Source organism: Hyaena hyaena, unplaced genomic scaffold, assembly GCF_003009895.1.
Source record: "Hyaena hyaena isolate Hyena2069 unplaced genomic scaffold, ASM300989v1 scaffold_627, whole genome shotgun sequence".
In the NCBI taxonomy this organism is placed as follows: Eukaryota; Metazoa; Chordata; class Mammalia; order Carnivora; family Hyaenidae; genus Hyaena; species Hyaena hyaena.
Genome location: NW_024081257.1, coordinates 306,098 through 322,261, shown reverse-complemented (window position 1 = coordinate 322,261; position 16,164 = coordinate 306,098). Strand labels below are relative to the sequence as shown.

The 16,164-nt window shown below is 35.8% G+C and overlaps 1 protein-coding gene across 1 annotated transcript; it reads right to left on the bottom strand.

The window, feature by feature from the left end:
* Positions 1-1,008: 1,008 nt before the first annotated feature.
* Positions 1,009-1,313, bottom strand: LOC120249035 (non-histone chromosomal protein HMG-14-like). The gene is given in 2 exon segments (XM_039257515.1): positions 1,009-1,103; positions 1,106-1,313. Coding segments are annotated over 2 exon segments (303 nt in total).
* Positions 1,314-16,164: the final 14,851 nt, after the last annotated feature.

Sequence of the window (16,164 nt, the reverse complement as noted above, 5' to 3'; positions counted from 1 at the left end):
CCTTTTAATTTTGTTGATTGTTTCCTTTGCCAAACAGAAAGTTTTTATCTTGATGAGGTCCCAATAATTCACTTTTGCTTTTGTTTCCCTTGCTGCTGAAGACATGTCAAGTAAGAAGTTGCTGTGGCCGAGGTCAAAGAGGTTGCTGCCTGTTCTCTCCTGCAGGATTTTGATGTTTCCTGTCTCATATTTAGGTCTTTCATCCATTTTGAGTTTATTTTTGTGTATGGTGTAAGAAAGTGGTCCAGTTTCATTTTTCTGCCTGTTGCTGTCCAGTTCTCCCAGCACTACTTCCTGAAGAGATTGTCTTTATTCCACTGGGTACTGTTTCCTGCTTTGTCAAAGATTAGTTGGCCATATATCTGTGGGTCCATTTCTGGGGTCTCTGTTCTATTTCATTGATCTATGTGTCTGTTTTTATGTCAGTACCATATTGTCTTGATGATTACAGCTTTTACAGGTTAAATTCTGGGATCATATGCAAATTTTTAATCTTGCACACAGCACATCAACAAAGTTGCTAAGAAAAGTGGACTACCATGACCAAGATGTTCCAGAGCTCCCAAAGTTCTCACAGGGAGAGCCAAGATCAAGGAGTGGTTTTCCTTAGGAAACAATTCTACCAAAAACAACATGGGAATAGAAGTCATTTAAAATGTTCAAGACTTGTTAAATGCACGATCGACTCCAAATTGCCATTTAGTATGCTTTGTATCATAGGATATAAAAACTACCCCATCTATGGAATGTTAAGCTGACACCCAAGACAATCAAAACTTCCCATCTTCCATTTCTGTTGTGCCAAAAAACAACCAACCAGCAAATGATTTCACCTCTTTAAAAAAAAAAAAAGTATTTATACTTTTTTAAAAAATGGGATGAGGTGGGATTCTGTCCTTAAAAATGTTTCTAGAGCTACTTGCATTTACAAAACAGTTGATAAAAAGTATTCCTCTGCATTGTACATGAAGGGAGACAGGGGTCACTGATAAGATATGGTATATAATATTAATCAAAGTTGATCTCTTTCTCTCTTGCCTCATCAGAGGCTGGATTCTCCCCATTTTTAGTTTCTCCATTTTCTGCAGGTAAGTCTTCTTCATTTCTTGGTTAGCCGCTTCAGCCTATTTTCCCTTTGCTCCCCTTTTCCTCTTTGTTCGCACTTTTTTGTCTGAAAGTATATCCTTCCCTGCCACCTTTTTTGGCTCCAATTCTACTTTTGCAGGAGCAGGTTTGGCCGACAATCTTGCTGGTCTCCTCTTGCTCTCGTCCTTCACTGCCTTTTCCATGGAGCTGTTCTTCCTCTTCCGCATCATGAAAGTGGGTCAGCATGATGCTGGTGCCTGCATGGTGGTGTCCCGAGAGACTTCTGGAAGCTGGGATGCATGACCACTGCTGCTCCTTCCATTGCTCCCACCACCCAAACTGCTGCCTGTACCACATATTTTTTATCCATTCATCCAGTGATGGGCATTTGGGTTGTTTCTATATCTTGGCTATTGTGAATAGTACTGCAATCAACGCAGGAGTGCAGATTTCTCATCAGAATCCTGTTTTCATTTTCTTGGTGTATACATCTGGAAGTGGAATTGCTAGATCATATGGTAGATTTATTTTTAACTTTTTTCAGGAACCTCCCATAAGGGTGGGAATTCTCACCAACAACATATAGGGGTTTCCTTTTCACCACATCTTTGTCAGCACCTGTTGTCTCTTCTTGATGAGAACCATTCTAACAGGTGTGAGGTGTTATCTCATTGTGGTTTTGATTTGTAGCACACACCATTCCTCGTGAAGAGACTCTAAAGCCTCATGATTTATGGATTTAGTGGTTGAATTAGTCTCTAAATTTGGCTGTGTTTATTCTGTATTCCTTATGTCTTTAGTATCAGAGAGAATATCTTTTGTCACTTTTAAGGAGGAATGTACTTTTAAAAGAAAAAAAAGATAAAGAAAGAAGAACCTATCACATATTCACTGCCATAGTCAAACTTTGCATGGGCTGTCTCAGATAGTCACAGAAGTCAAAGAAGAAATTGGCCTTTCACATCCAAACTGTCTGTTTCCTATTAAGTTTCTGCCTCTTCATCTCCCTTTTGTTTATGCCTCTGAAATTTCTTCTTGGAAGCTATTGATGTGGTGGTACAAGTAAAAACTTGCTCTAAGCACTCATCATACAAATTAAATTTTAAGTAAAAGCAATTGGTATTGCTGCTGAGTAAGTTCTTCCTGTAGGTTGCTCAGACACTCTGTAAAATTGCCTGCTGACCTACTCCATGGGCCAGAGATGCCAGTGGCCTGATAGCCAATAGTATCTATCATAGGTGACATTTATAATGGAGAGCTCTGTGCAGTTGTGCCAAAAGTACACAGCAACTGCAAACAGGCTATTTGGGATGAGATGATATATTAAATTATATGCTGCACTTTCAATTGAAAAATGACCATCCTGAAGAAATAAAACACTCCTGAAAACCAAGCTGGGGAAAAAAATGAAAATTTGATAGTAGTAAAGTACTTGTATTTTGATAAATGAGTATGCAAAAATGCATAGAAGTGGCATATGCTCATTGCATTTATGAAATGTAAAGTCCATCCATCCTTTTAATTCCCAGGTTATTGTTGTGATATAATCTATGGTACAATCTCCATTTTATAAGTGAGGAAATTGAGACTTAGATTGGTTTGTCTGAGTTAAAACAACTATTAAAAAAATTCACAGGCATATGACATATACGTATTCAGTCCAAAGCATATTTCTTTCCTTTTTATCATGTTTTATATTATAATGAGTATTGTTTAATTCTAAATAATCTTGTTTATGTATGTTTTCAGGGGAAGAAAGTAAGTAAATGTATGATGTGATCTCAAGGTTACAAGAAAGTTTCTAATCCCCCAAAGCTCCCATTGTATGGCAATCTACAGCTAGAGATTCTATGCAAATAATCTTAGATAGATAAAGAATAGCATATATCTTGGGCTTGATTGTGAAACTTTGAAGCTGAAACTAACTTGATGATTAATCTAGTTCTATGCTATCCTTTTACTCACGGTAGGTCTGGAGCCAAGAAAGATGGCAACTGGTATACGTTCACTTATAATTTGGGTTTCAGTCTTACAGAGAGAAATCTATCCTTCTGAATTTCAAGCTCTTGTCTTTGTTGTATACCATTTTGCTTTCTTTATCAGTAATTTATAAAAATTAATACATGATACCATATATTAATATGTTGAGACTTTTATGAATTCGTTAATGCTGTCTGAGGTCTTTTTATTCCTGACCTGGGAGTCTAGTAATGGAGTACAGCTCATTGATATATAAGCAAGATAAAACAGGTTGACTAGAATAATTCTTTGATCTAAACTTTACTCAGTATCAGAACTATATTATGGGAAAAAGTTATCACCTGTATTTTAGAGCTGCACTTATGCCTGTATTTAAACTTTCAATAATGGAAAAGGAAAAACAATCACAGTGTGGGGTATCATTACATATAATCCATTTCCTTTGGGTCTTTACCCAAAATATTTTTAGGTTCAATTTTTATTTTTATTCCTCAAAGAAGATTCAGACTAAGTTAACCTTTTTTAAAAAATCCTGTCAGCCAGCTTTCTGATATTTGAAGATGCCTCTTATAGATATGACAATGAAAAATATAATCATCCAGAATTAAATTTTGGAAATTGAATGCATGGCTTAGAAGAGGTGTTCTGTGAATATAGCAAAGTAATTGTGAATTACTGACCTTCTCTTCCTACTTTCTCTCTACCAAAGAGTGTGTGTTCAACACTGCATTTGAGACCCATATATTCATCTGACAGCTTTAGGATTTTTAGGGGTAAAATAACCATTCCCGTGTTTTTAGACACAAGCCAAGACAAGTGTAAGGGAAAAGGATGTGTATGCCTCCTCATTGAGGTGGAGTTTCTTCCCACTACAACAGCCCTAGAACTTCTGGTAGATCTTTGGGGATACTGCCTTGGAAAGAATTGCTTTTGATGCATGTAGTCAGAAAGAACTACCTGTAGCTAACTACAGAGCAGATCCCTCCTCCTCACAACTCAGCAATAGAAAAACAGTTTGCTAGCTCATTTGCTACTACTACTTCAGGCACCCCAAGAAAACCTGACTTTCAATAATACTATAGAAATATCAAATTGTGGATGACTAGTGAGGAATTATAGTATACTTCAGAAGTCTTGATAAACTGAAGGAGGAATATCAAAATGAATAATTAGAATTATTGGCTCCTGGTGGTAAAATACAATAAAAGCATCAAATGATAATTTAAATAATGAAAATTTCAAAGGAATCAGACAAAACACTTTCTAAATTAAAAAGCATGATTTCCAAACTTAAAAAATTAAAGAATTCTAATTCCAGTGATTTGGCAGGATAGGTACAAAGAAGTTGAAAACACTCCTATACCACTACCTAGAAATGCTCCAGACAATGTTAAATGCATAACCAAACTCATGAAAAAAATTAAGGCAAGAGATTAAATCTGTGCATTCTCATACTCTATGACCTATCAAGTCCTGTTTTAGATATATATTAACTCAAGCAAGGATTGTCAATTAGTGTTAAAGCCTTTGTGATTATTTTAAAATCATTTTATACCAGTATAGCTGCCAAATCCCTGCTTTATTCTCTAGCTTATGTGGTGGTTGACTAATTGGCTAACATGGTCTCTGAACTTTCTCTTTGTATATTGCCTTTTTAAATATCACAAAAATGTTCATGTAAAATGCTTTTGAAAACACAACTCACTTCTTTTCCAAATTTGAGCAGGAAATCTCTTAAAATGTTTCCATGGGAAAAAATAGAATGGATTTAAAACCAATGTAATATCATAATGCATAAAATATTTTTATTTCCATATTACCCTGACAATTTTAGCTGACAAAATTTAACATTTTGATGACTTAAATTTTTTTAATGTTCATTTGTGTGTGTGTGTGTGTGTGTGTGAGAGAGAGAGAGACAGAGAGAGAGATCAGGAGAGGGGCAGAGCGAGAGAGAGATACAGAATCTGAAGCAGGCTCCAGGCTCCAAGCTGTCAGCAGAGAGCCCGATGGCCCGAGGTGGGGCTTGAAATCATGAACCATGAGATCATGACCTGAGCTGAAGTTGGACCCTTAACCAACCAACTGAGCCACTCAGATGCCCCACACAATTTAACATTTTAAACATTAGACTATTTATTTAAATTGTGTAATTCAGATACCAATGGTGTTTGAATATCTCCAGTATGTAAGATCAAATATATATGAACTAATTTATGGATGGAGCTAGAGAGTATAATGCTAAGTGAAATAAGTCAGTCAGGGAAAGACAAATACCATATGATTTCACTCATATGTAGAATTTTAGAAACAAAAATAAATGAGCTAAGGAGAAGAAAAGAGAGAAATTAAGAAACAGATTCTTAATTATAGAGAAGAAACTGATGGTTACAAGAGGGGAAGAGGATTGGAGGATGGGTGAAGAGATGATGGGATTTAAGAAGTGCAGTTGTCTAGATGAGCACTGAGTGATGTATGGAATTGTTGAATCACTACATTGTGCACTTGAAACTAATATTGCAAGGTATGTTAACTAACTGGAATTAAAATAAAAACTTAAAAAAGTATAAAATGCAGACCCCAAAAGGAGGAATTTATTTAATGTTTCAATATCCAAATTCACAGTGGAAACTTCAGTCTAATGAAATTTATGCCTTACTCCCTGGCCAAAGTTCCATCTTAAAATAAGTGAGCATTGGATTAAGCATCCAACTTCGGCTCAGGTCATGATCTCACGGTTTGTGGATTCAAGCCCCAGGTCTGGCTCTGTGCTGATAGCTCAGAGCCTGGAGCCTGCTTCGAATTCTTTGCCTCTCTCCCTCTGCCCCTCCCCTACTCATGCTCTGTCTGTCTCTCTCTCTCAAAAATAAATAAACATTTAAAAAACATGAAAACCAAGATAGAAAATTAAGAAATTCTTGGATGGTAGGTCTTTGAACTTGTTTGTGAATAATGGCTTAGGCCTGAGGGAAGACAAAACCCAGTATAAAAGGATAAAGTAGGAAAAGGCTTCTGAACTTCAAGTCATGCTTCCCCAACCATTGTATTGCAATGACAAGAGTTAAAGTTTTCACTCCAATGTCCTTAGGAACAAAATTAGAACAGTGCAGAAAGTATACTTTCAAAGATTTGAGGAAACAGATGGTAACTACCTTAACCTGAGTGGTTGGTTCACCCTTCTTGCCCTCTAATTATCCAAGGCTGGTGAATTAACATCTAGGATTATTGTCTTCCAATGCTGGAGTCAAGGGGTGTTACATAGGTGATGTTAGAAAGTATGAAGCCTTGATTCATGGACTTGTTTGGTCTGGTAGGGTAACATATGACTGACTATGGTTTTCTGGAGTCTAGGACACTTTAATATATGACTCATCCATTGCCCATTCCCCAAAATCTTTGGAGCTAATTTGGACCAATGTTCACTATTCCACAGTCCTATCAGAGTAGATGATACCTCCAGGAGAAAGCAAATTTTATCAAAACAACAAACACACACAAAAATAATAGGCTCTATCAAAAGTATAAATATTAAAATATAAAGTTTAATAATTTAAAATTAGTATTAAAAACAAACCAAAATAAAAAAGGGAAGATATTACCAATATAAAACATGACTGAGAAACCATAAATAAAATGGAATTATTAGATATGTAAAGAAAGTAGTTGACATGCTAATGGTTCAAAACCTCAGGAGTTCCCTGGGTAAAGTCTGAAATTGGCCTCAATATAAGGAGAGCAGGGAGAGCCAGAAGAAAAAGGTAAGCCACTCCAGATTGATAGGTGGCAGGTTTAGTAAGCAAAGGAATTTACTTATGAGGCTTGTCTTGGGTGGCCAAAAGACAAATAGATCTCCTCACCCACCTACCAGAATCTTAAAAGTTTGTATAACAGTTTCCACTGGGTTCAGTTATGCATGCTGGCTAGAGAGTATCAACAACACATTCTCTCTCAAAAGCCACATTCTTTAAAGTGGTTCCATCTATGAGAACGTGGGTGGGTTGTGCATTCCATGGACCAAGGAGGGAAAGAGCCTCTGATTGCCTGGGTCTAGCTCCCTGTCAATGAGCAGTCATGTCCTTTTGATGACCTCCAACAAATACACAGTTTATGCCAAGAAGAAATAGAAAAGATTAGTGTACCTTTACCCATTTAAAAAATGAATTTGTGGGGGGCACCTGGGTGGCTCAGTCATTTAAGTGACTGACTCTTGATTTTGGCTTAGGTCATGATCTCATGATTGAGTGGATCAAGCCCTGTGTCAGGCTCTGCACTTACAGAGCAGATCCTGCTTGGGATTCTCTCTCCCCTGCTTCTCTGCCACTTGCTCTCTCTCTGTCTCAAAACAAATAAACTTTTTATAAAAGGATTTGTATTTAAACACTTTTTCACAAAAAAACTCCATGTCAAGATAACTTTACTAATAACTATCATACACTTAAGAAATTATGCTAATCTTAAACTGTCAGAAAAGAGAATAAAAGTCTTCCCACGTCTTTTTATGAAGAAAACATAGCTGCGTTATCAAAATCTGATCTTCTATTCTACTTAACGATGACATATTGAATGGTTCTCCCCTTTAAGATTGGAAGGAAGGCAAAAAATATCTGCATATACCACTTCTATTCTACACTGTGTCGGAACTTCTAGCTCTTGCCAAAAGGTAAGATAGAGACATAACAAACATAAAGTTCAGAAAGAAAAAAAGTAAAACTGTTTATTTATGAATGGTATGATTCTGTAATCAGAAAATTCCATGGACTCCAACCCCTAAAATCATTAGACCTAATAAGTGAATGTATCATGGTCTCAGTATACAAGGTCAATATAGAAAAATCAGTGTATTTCTTTATGTTAGCAACAAGCAATTAAAATTTTCTAAAATTAGCATTTACAATAGCATTTAAAACATAAAATATTTTTTAATTTTTTTTTGTTTTTTATTTATTTTTGAGAGTCAGAGAGAGACAGCATGAGCAGGGGAGGGGCAGAGAGAGAGATACAGAACCAGAAGACAGACTCCAGGCTCTGAGCTAGCTGTCAGCACAGAGCCTGACAAGGGGCTTGAACGTAGGAACTGTGAGATCATGACCTGAGCCTAAGTCGGATGCTTAATTGACTGAGCTACCCAGGTGCCCCTAAAACATAAAATATTTTAAAATAAATCAAGAAATTACATGCAAGACTTTACCATTAAAATATGAAACATTATTGGAGATGTTAAAGATCTTAATATAGAAGCATATCATATTCATAGATTAGATGATTCATTTTATTAAGATGTCAATGCTCTTGATTTTTTAAATTTTTAAAATATTTTAATGTCTATTTTTGAGAGAACGACAGTGCAAGTGGAGGAGAGGCAGAGAGAGAGAAAGACACAGAATCTGAAGTAGGCTCCAGGCTCTGAGATGTCAGCACAGAGTCTGACATGGGGCTCCAATGCATACACTGTGAGATCATGACCTGAGCCAAAGTCAGATGTTTAACTGACTAAGCCACCCAGGTGCTCCAATTCTCTTGATATTAATAGTTTCAATGTAATCCCAATCAAAATCTTTCTTGGCATATTTGTTAAAATTGATAAGCTAATTCTAAAATATTAACACCCTTTTGGTAGTCTCTTAGGATGTTAAGCATTTATCTATGCTATGATCTAGGAATTCTACCCTTGGGCATTTATCCAAGAGAAATGATAACAAATCTCCACAAACAACTTTAGGGCATATTTATTGCAGCTTTATCCCAAAATATCCAACGTTTCTGGTTATTTATTGCCTCCTAGGTCCAAGTTCATTCTTTTAAACCAATCTGTGAAAAAGGATCTGGGCCACTCACATGTTTTTGCTTGTTCCAGCTGATGATGACATTTGGCCAGTAGCATGCACTGGAGAGACATTGCTGAAGATAAAATAGTTTTAATTCCTAATTATGGTAGCTTTGTTCAGCTGGTTACTGCAGAGTGTGAGGTTTCTCCCATGCACAGCTCCTATAGTACTCTTTGGCTAGTAGCTTCAGCTTTCTCCAGACCTACCTTGTAGGGCTTTGTAGCAGAGTGCCTCTGGTGACATACCTCCCTAGGGTCTATCTCTCCCCAGCACCCTAGAGATCGAATTTCCAGTAAGTTTTACAGTGTATATTTTTAGCAAGTTCAGGTAGCATGGCACCATAATGAGTTTCCTGACATTTGGTGATCCATGGCCATGCCTACCCCAATAAGGTTTGCATATCAGCCCAAGGGGGGTGTGTTTCCTGGGCACTCTATTACAGTCCTAAGGTAGTAGCTGCTCCTTATAATTGCTGCTTCTATACTCTTTAGAGTTCTCTTTACTTCTTACCATCCAATCTTTTGCTAGCCCAATTTTATTTTGTAGTTAATTATTCTTGTTTTTAGCTAAAATTGGTTTTGGTTTTATTGAGATATAATTGATGTATAGCATTATATAAATTCAAGGTGTATAGCATGTTAAATGGACTTACATATATTGCAGATGATTACTCCAATAAGTTTAGTTGACATCCATCGTGAAGACTTAATCATTAATATTAAACATTCTGTGTTCAAATTACTATGTGGTTTCTGTCTCTTTATTAGACCCAGACTGTTTCAGTCCACCAATAGGAAAATGGATAAACAAAGTTTAGTATATTGATACTACTCGATACTAAAAGGAACAAACTGCTGATAAACACAACAGCAAAGATAAATGCAAATACATTATGTTGAGAATAATAGGCCACATACAAAAAAGAACTTTTGGATGATTCCATTTATGTGATGTTTTATGCTGGCAAAACTTACGACTAGAGAAATCAAAATACTAGTTATACTTGAGTGCACTGGACTGGCTGGACAGAAATACAAAGGAACTCCTTGAGGTGATGAAAATATTTTTATCTTTGTTTTGATAAAATTACATGGAAATACATATTTGCCCAAACTCACCAAACTGAACTCTTAAAATATGTGCATTTAACTAAACCAAAATAAAATAAAATAAAATAAAATAACAGGAAGAAAATTTATAGACAATTTTTAGCATTAGTATGACAGTTTGCAATTGTGATTGGATATAAAGTTTATATCCAAAAGTCATTTAAAATAAACACTAGGAATAGATACATAATATAAAGGAAAACACAATTTACCATAATATCTTAGAAAAGAGAAAAAATTAACAAAAATATATGTATTATTTCTACTGTAAAACATGTAAACTTCATTAAGAACTATTTTAACAAAAACTAAAAAAATGAGTTAAACTCTGTGCATGGGAACACTTGATATTTTGGTGATGTCAAATTTCCCACAAATTGTTACTTGGATTCATAGAAAATCCAATTAAAATATAAATTTTATGTAAAATTTTGTGTAGAAGTTTATATTTTCTAAAAATGGCACTGCAATACTTCTGGTCCCATATGCTTTTTAGAACCTTCCACCCCCTTATCAAGCCATGGAGTTTATTTCCTCTCCCTTTAAAAACCTGTAGGCCTTTATGATTGTCTTGATAAATAGAATGCAGCAAAAGTGATGGTACATGTTTTCTAAGACAAACTGATAAAGAAAAATACGGCTTCACCCTAGCTCCTCTCTGTTTTGCTCTTGTTCTTACTCTCTCTCTTTTTTTGTCTGGACACTTTTCCTTGGAACCTTTCCACTGTGTTATGAGGAAGCTATGACTATATGGAGAGGCTGTATATAGGCAGGTTGGTGGACAGCCCTAGCTGAAGTCCCAGCCAACAGTTAGCACCAATCTGCAAGATGTGTGGAGTGAACAAGCTATCAGATGATTCCAGATCCATTTGCACAACAAATAAGTTGAAAAAAGCTGTCACTCTACCATCTTGCCAATTCATAAATTTATGAGCAAAATTAATGGTTTTGTTGTTGTTGTTTCAAGCTTCTAATTTTTGAAGTAGTTTGTTATGCAGCAAAAAATGAGAATATTTGATAAGTCAAAAGTTCCAAGAAAACCTGGGACACCTAAGAAGAGTGGGGGATTTGTCCTATTGGATTGTGGGATGGATAATGAACCTGTAACAAATACGAATGTGGTATTTGTGCAGCATTAGTAACATTCCTCAATGAAATGTAATAGCCCAGAAACAGACTGGTACAACTTTAATATGAAATAGATAAGCATGTCAAATTAGGGCCAAAGAAGGAACTGTTCAATAAATGGAGATAGATAGTTATACAAATGCAAAAGGGTATATTTGGATTCCTATCTCATACCAAATACAAACTCAACTTTAGATGGATTAAAGATATGTCAAGTAAATAAATTAATAGAAAAGTTTAGAACTCTTACTGGATAATAAAGGTAATTTTTTTTTTTAAATCTTGGGATAGGGAAAGTTTTCATAAAGAAACTGCAAAATAGGGGGCACCTAGGTGGCTCAGCCAGTTGAGCATCTGTTTCGATTTCAGCTCAGGTCATGATCTCAGGGTGGAATGACTGAACTCCATGTTGGGTGATTGAACTTAATGTTGGGCTCCATACTGGGTATGGAGACTGCTTGAGATTCTTTTTCTCTCTTTCCCTATCCTCTCTGCCCCTCTTCTCCTCTCCCTATTTCTCTCTCTCTCAAAAAATTAATATATATATGTATACATATATATAATATTGAGTAAAACAAGATTAGTTTGTCTATATTGACACTAATAACTTTTGTTCATAAAAGTAACCTCAAAAATGATAAGAAAATTTACAAACGTGAGAGAGTGAGAAAAAATTTGTGACACTATTTCAATAGTATTAATACTATATAATTTCTTTCATTAGTAAAATTAAAAAGTCCGACAATATCTGGGGTGATATGATATGGATCTGATGTCTATTTCTGAAGTGAATATAAATTGTTGCAGTCTTTTTAGAATAAACATGTTCTGATCATGCAGCTGTGGTTTAATGCACAGGTGAGAAATCCTGGCTCATGGGCAACTAGAGGAATAAGGAGACGTAGACAATAAAGTCAATGACAACAACACTTACAGATGCCAAAATCTTGGACCCACCAAAATGTCCACAACTGTAATGAATTAATAAATGGATCTATTCATATAATAAAATATATGGTTCTTTAAACATATAAATTATAGCAAACTCAACAATATAGATGAATCAGTGTGATGACATTTTTAAAATGTCAGATCATATAAAATATAACCTTTTTATACATTTAAAACTCAAAAAATGATAAATTTATATATTTAAAATGATTAAAATTACACATATGTGTTGTTTTAAAATTCTTATAAAATGCCTATACTTTCCAGGAATGTATATACATACAATGATGAACACAGACTTCAAAACAATGCTTCCTATAGGTAGGAGAAGACAGAGAGGGGATAAGGGGACCATATCATAAGATGGAGATTGTTACCATGTTTCTAATTTTGTGCATTAGATTGTTTTTAAAAACCAACAAATAAATAAGCAAGTAAACTATGCATGGATCAATCATGAGAATGTGTCATAAATATGCAATTGTGTTTTATTCAGTTCTCAGGGCATCTGAGGTTCATTGAGGAAGATAAAATATATAAAACATATTTATTCAGGATTTATATTGTGGTGAATTGTTAGAATAAAAATTTAGCGTATGATTGTAAATAACTCACTTTGTCTCATTTCTGGATTTTTAAGTTCTTTTGTAGCTCTTCTCTTTACTGGTCCCCCTGGACCCCCTGCCAGAGTCCAGCCCCAGCGGGTCCAGGGGTCCCTGAAGGATGAACGGTGTCTGTGAGAGACGGATGACAGAGCCACAAGATTCTTTCCGGTCACCAGGCAGGCATCTCTGCACTGGCTGAGACTTAGCTTTATTTATGATTAAATGTATGGTGGACAGCATAGAAATGGCATTCTGATAATAAATTCTTTAATCAGTAAAGATTTTCCAGAACACTGATATGCGTAAGTGTATGAGGAACAGCCCAGAAGTAGTATTCTGATGATAAATTCTTTGATCAGCAAAGAATTTCCAGAGCATTGATATGCACAACCTTATTATTAGTGTTTGATGTAGGGTACTCATGCTTATCATATGGGGAAGGAAGGTATCTTTAGCATTCAAATACAAAAAAGACCATGTTTTTAGCATAGCAAAGGTAAAGGTTAGTTCTTTATGAGCGGGGTTCAATAGCCTATTTATCGCTTAATGGAAAGTATGGAGAAAACAAAATGTCTGCTCCCATAACCACAAAATAAGTTCCCACAACAAGTTCCTTCACAAGGTGCAATTAGCATACCAGGGCCAGAATAAGGGGACAAGTCACTCCCTATAGCAATCAATAAGGTGCTTCAGGGGTCGGTGCTCAAGCGGAAAAAATTAAGTGGGGGTAGATCAGTCATCATCTGACAGCAGGAGACCTTAGAAAACCTGCCTTAACCTCACAAGGAGGATTCTTAACTAGTGAGTTCAGAATGGCTCCCAACACCTCCCCCTCACCCCAAGGACTGACCTTTGGAGCCTTCATTCTCTTTGATTATTTTCAACTATACAAAAATATCCAGTGTACATCTATTTTCTATGTCCCAGGGTCCAGTCTTCTTTATACAACTGTATAAAATAGACATCCAAATTGAGAGAGCTCATGTACTTTCTCATAGGGCATAAATATATCATTGATATTTTTTATTGAGATAGTCCCATGCACTAGCCCAATGCCTGACAGAGAGCAGAAATTGAATAAATATTTGCAGAATGAATGAATGTTTCAAACTCAGCAATATAAGTTGTCTCATTAATTCCATACACATAAATGTTTCTCTTACTCCTATATTTTTTATATCCTTTATTCTATAAATAAAACTGCATCCAGCAAGAAATACATTCCACAAACCCATATACACCTCCACAAACCACTCTCATTGAGTCTAATTTCTTTTTTTTTTTTTTAACTTTTTAATGTTTTATTTATTTCTGAGGGAGAGAGATAGCATGAGCAGGGGAAGGTCAGAGAGAGAGGGAGAAACAGAATCTGAAACAGGCTCCAGGCTCCGAGCTACTTGTCAGCACAGAGCCTGACATGGGGCTCTAACCCATGAACCATGAGATCATGACCTGAGCCGAAGTCAGACGCTTAACCAACTGAGCTCCCCAGGTGCCCCACATTGAGTCTAATTTCTAAATATATTTCATACCCATTCCTTCTTCTCCAAATTCACAGCTACTGCCTTCATTCAGGCCGTTGTTACTTTTCATGTGAATGATACTAAGGCTCCCAATTGTTTTTACAGTCTTAGTCCATATACTTCAACCTCCCCTCCCCATTCTCTTCCCAAAATCATAAATATATTTCAGGTCCCCAATGGTAAATTAGAATGAGATAAAAACTAAAATATTGCATATTTCCTATGTCATAGAGGAAGACATTGCCCGTGTATATGTCTAAGACATTGCAAAAAGCTTTTAAAAATATTTTAAAACTGCAAGTTCACCAGTATCTCTCAGTTTAGTCCCACTTCTAAAAAATATGTTGAGTGAGGGAAGTGAACAAGCAAAGCAAGAAGAAAGGCATCTTCTTTCTTTTAAATTCAAATTGAGACTTCTCAAGATTTCATACTTTCTCAATGCAAATTATTAGAAATCCTAAATTCCTTAGGTTTTGTTTACCCTATGAAGAAAATATATATTGTTAACTATTCTGTCTTGGCTCTATTCACAAGCTTTTGATACTGACCTAAGCAAAAGTACATATTGTAGACAATAAAAAAAGGAAGAAGAAATTTTTAAAAGCTGCTAAGTCATAAAACTTCCTCCAAATCTTACTAATAATTGTAAAAATGGCAAACCTGGAAAATTACCTTATGGCAAACTGGTTAAACAGAATTGAAATACAGCCAAATTAACCACAGTGAGATCATCTTACTTCAAGGATTTTCTTATCAGAGATAATACATTTTTCTTACTGAATAAGACATATAGACTAGGACTTGGGAGTTGCAAATACAACCACTGTTTTATTTCACTGCAATTAGCTGTTAAAAGCCAGACTGATCATTCACAACTGTTTCTTTTTAAGATTATGCTGGCAAATCAAAAATGAGTTGTACTTAAAAGTCACATGTTATTTTGAGCAATCATGTATACCTATAATAAATATCAGATGACTATATAATTATTAATATCATTGTTTAGTAATTTCTTCCATAATATCTTTTAATGACCCCATTTAGCCTCAGTATTGTATTTAGACTCCTTCCAAACATTTGGAAGATTTAAGAGATTTGACCTCTACTCACATATGCAGTGCTTATATTTGTTGATCCTCACCTTACATATTAACCTTCACCTATACTGACACCTTCTGTTTTTTCTACCCACTTTTCCTCAAGACTCGATTCAATCATCCACATTTTCATAATGGATTCCTACAGTAGATACTTAATGCTCTACTGGTTTTATGTCCAAATCTTTCAGCTTTTGTATACTCTGCTTCTAACTGCACTTGCAATTTTCTTCAAAACACTAGTCTGGGGCAATTAGGAGCTGGAAGTGCCTGGAATCTTACATTATTCAGTCAATGGCTGACTGCTGTGAAAAGCCAGTTGCCTTGTTTCTAGGTGGGACAAATTCTGGTGAGGTGGGGGGAGGGGATTTATACTCCAGATCTGTGTAGTAAGGAATTTGGCCATGTCCAAAGAAAGAGAGCTGGTCTTTGTGCCTAGTTCCTGAGAGGTAATCTTTATATTTTCCTAGTGATAGAAATGTCTTTATTATTAATGGAGGGCCCCAAGGACTACATCAGAGAATTTGTGCTTATGAGGTGAGACCCTTCATATCTAGTAGTCTTAGGGTATCAGCTGGCCATGTCAATGAAATCCAACATGGAATTTAGGATGGAGACTTTGGGTCACAAGGTATCAGCTCACCTAGAGGCTGATTCAACCAATAAATCTTGTCTATGTAATAGTCTCCATAATGACTCTGGATGCCAAAGCTTTGATGAACTTCCTGGGTTGGCAATATGCCATGAATGTTGTTCCACATTAGGGTCAGGTGTATAATATGTTGTTAGGATGACAGAAGCCTCGCATTAGGAATCTTTCCAGGCTGGGCCCTATGCATCTTTTCCTTTGGCTGATTTTA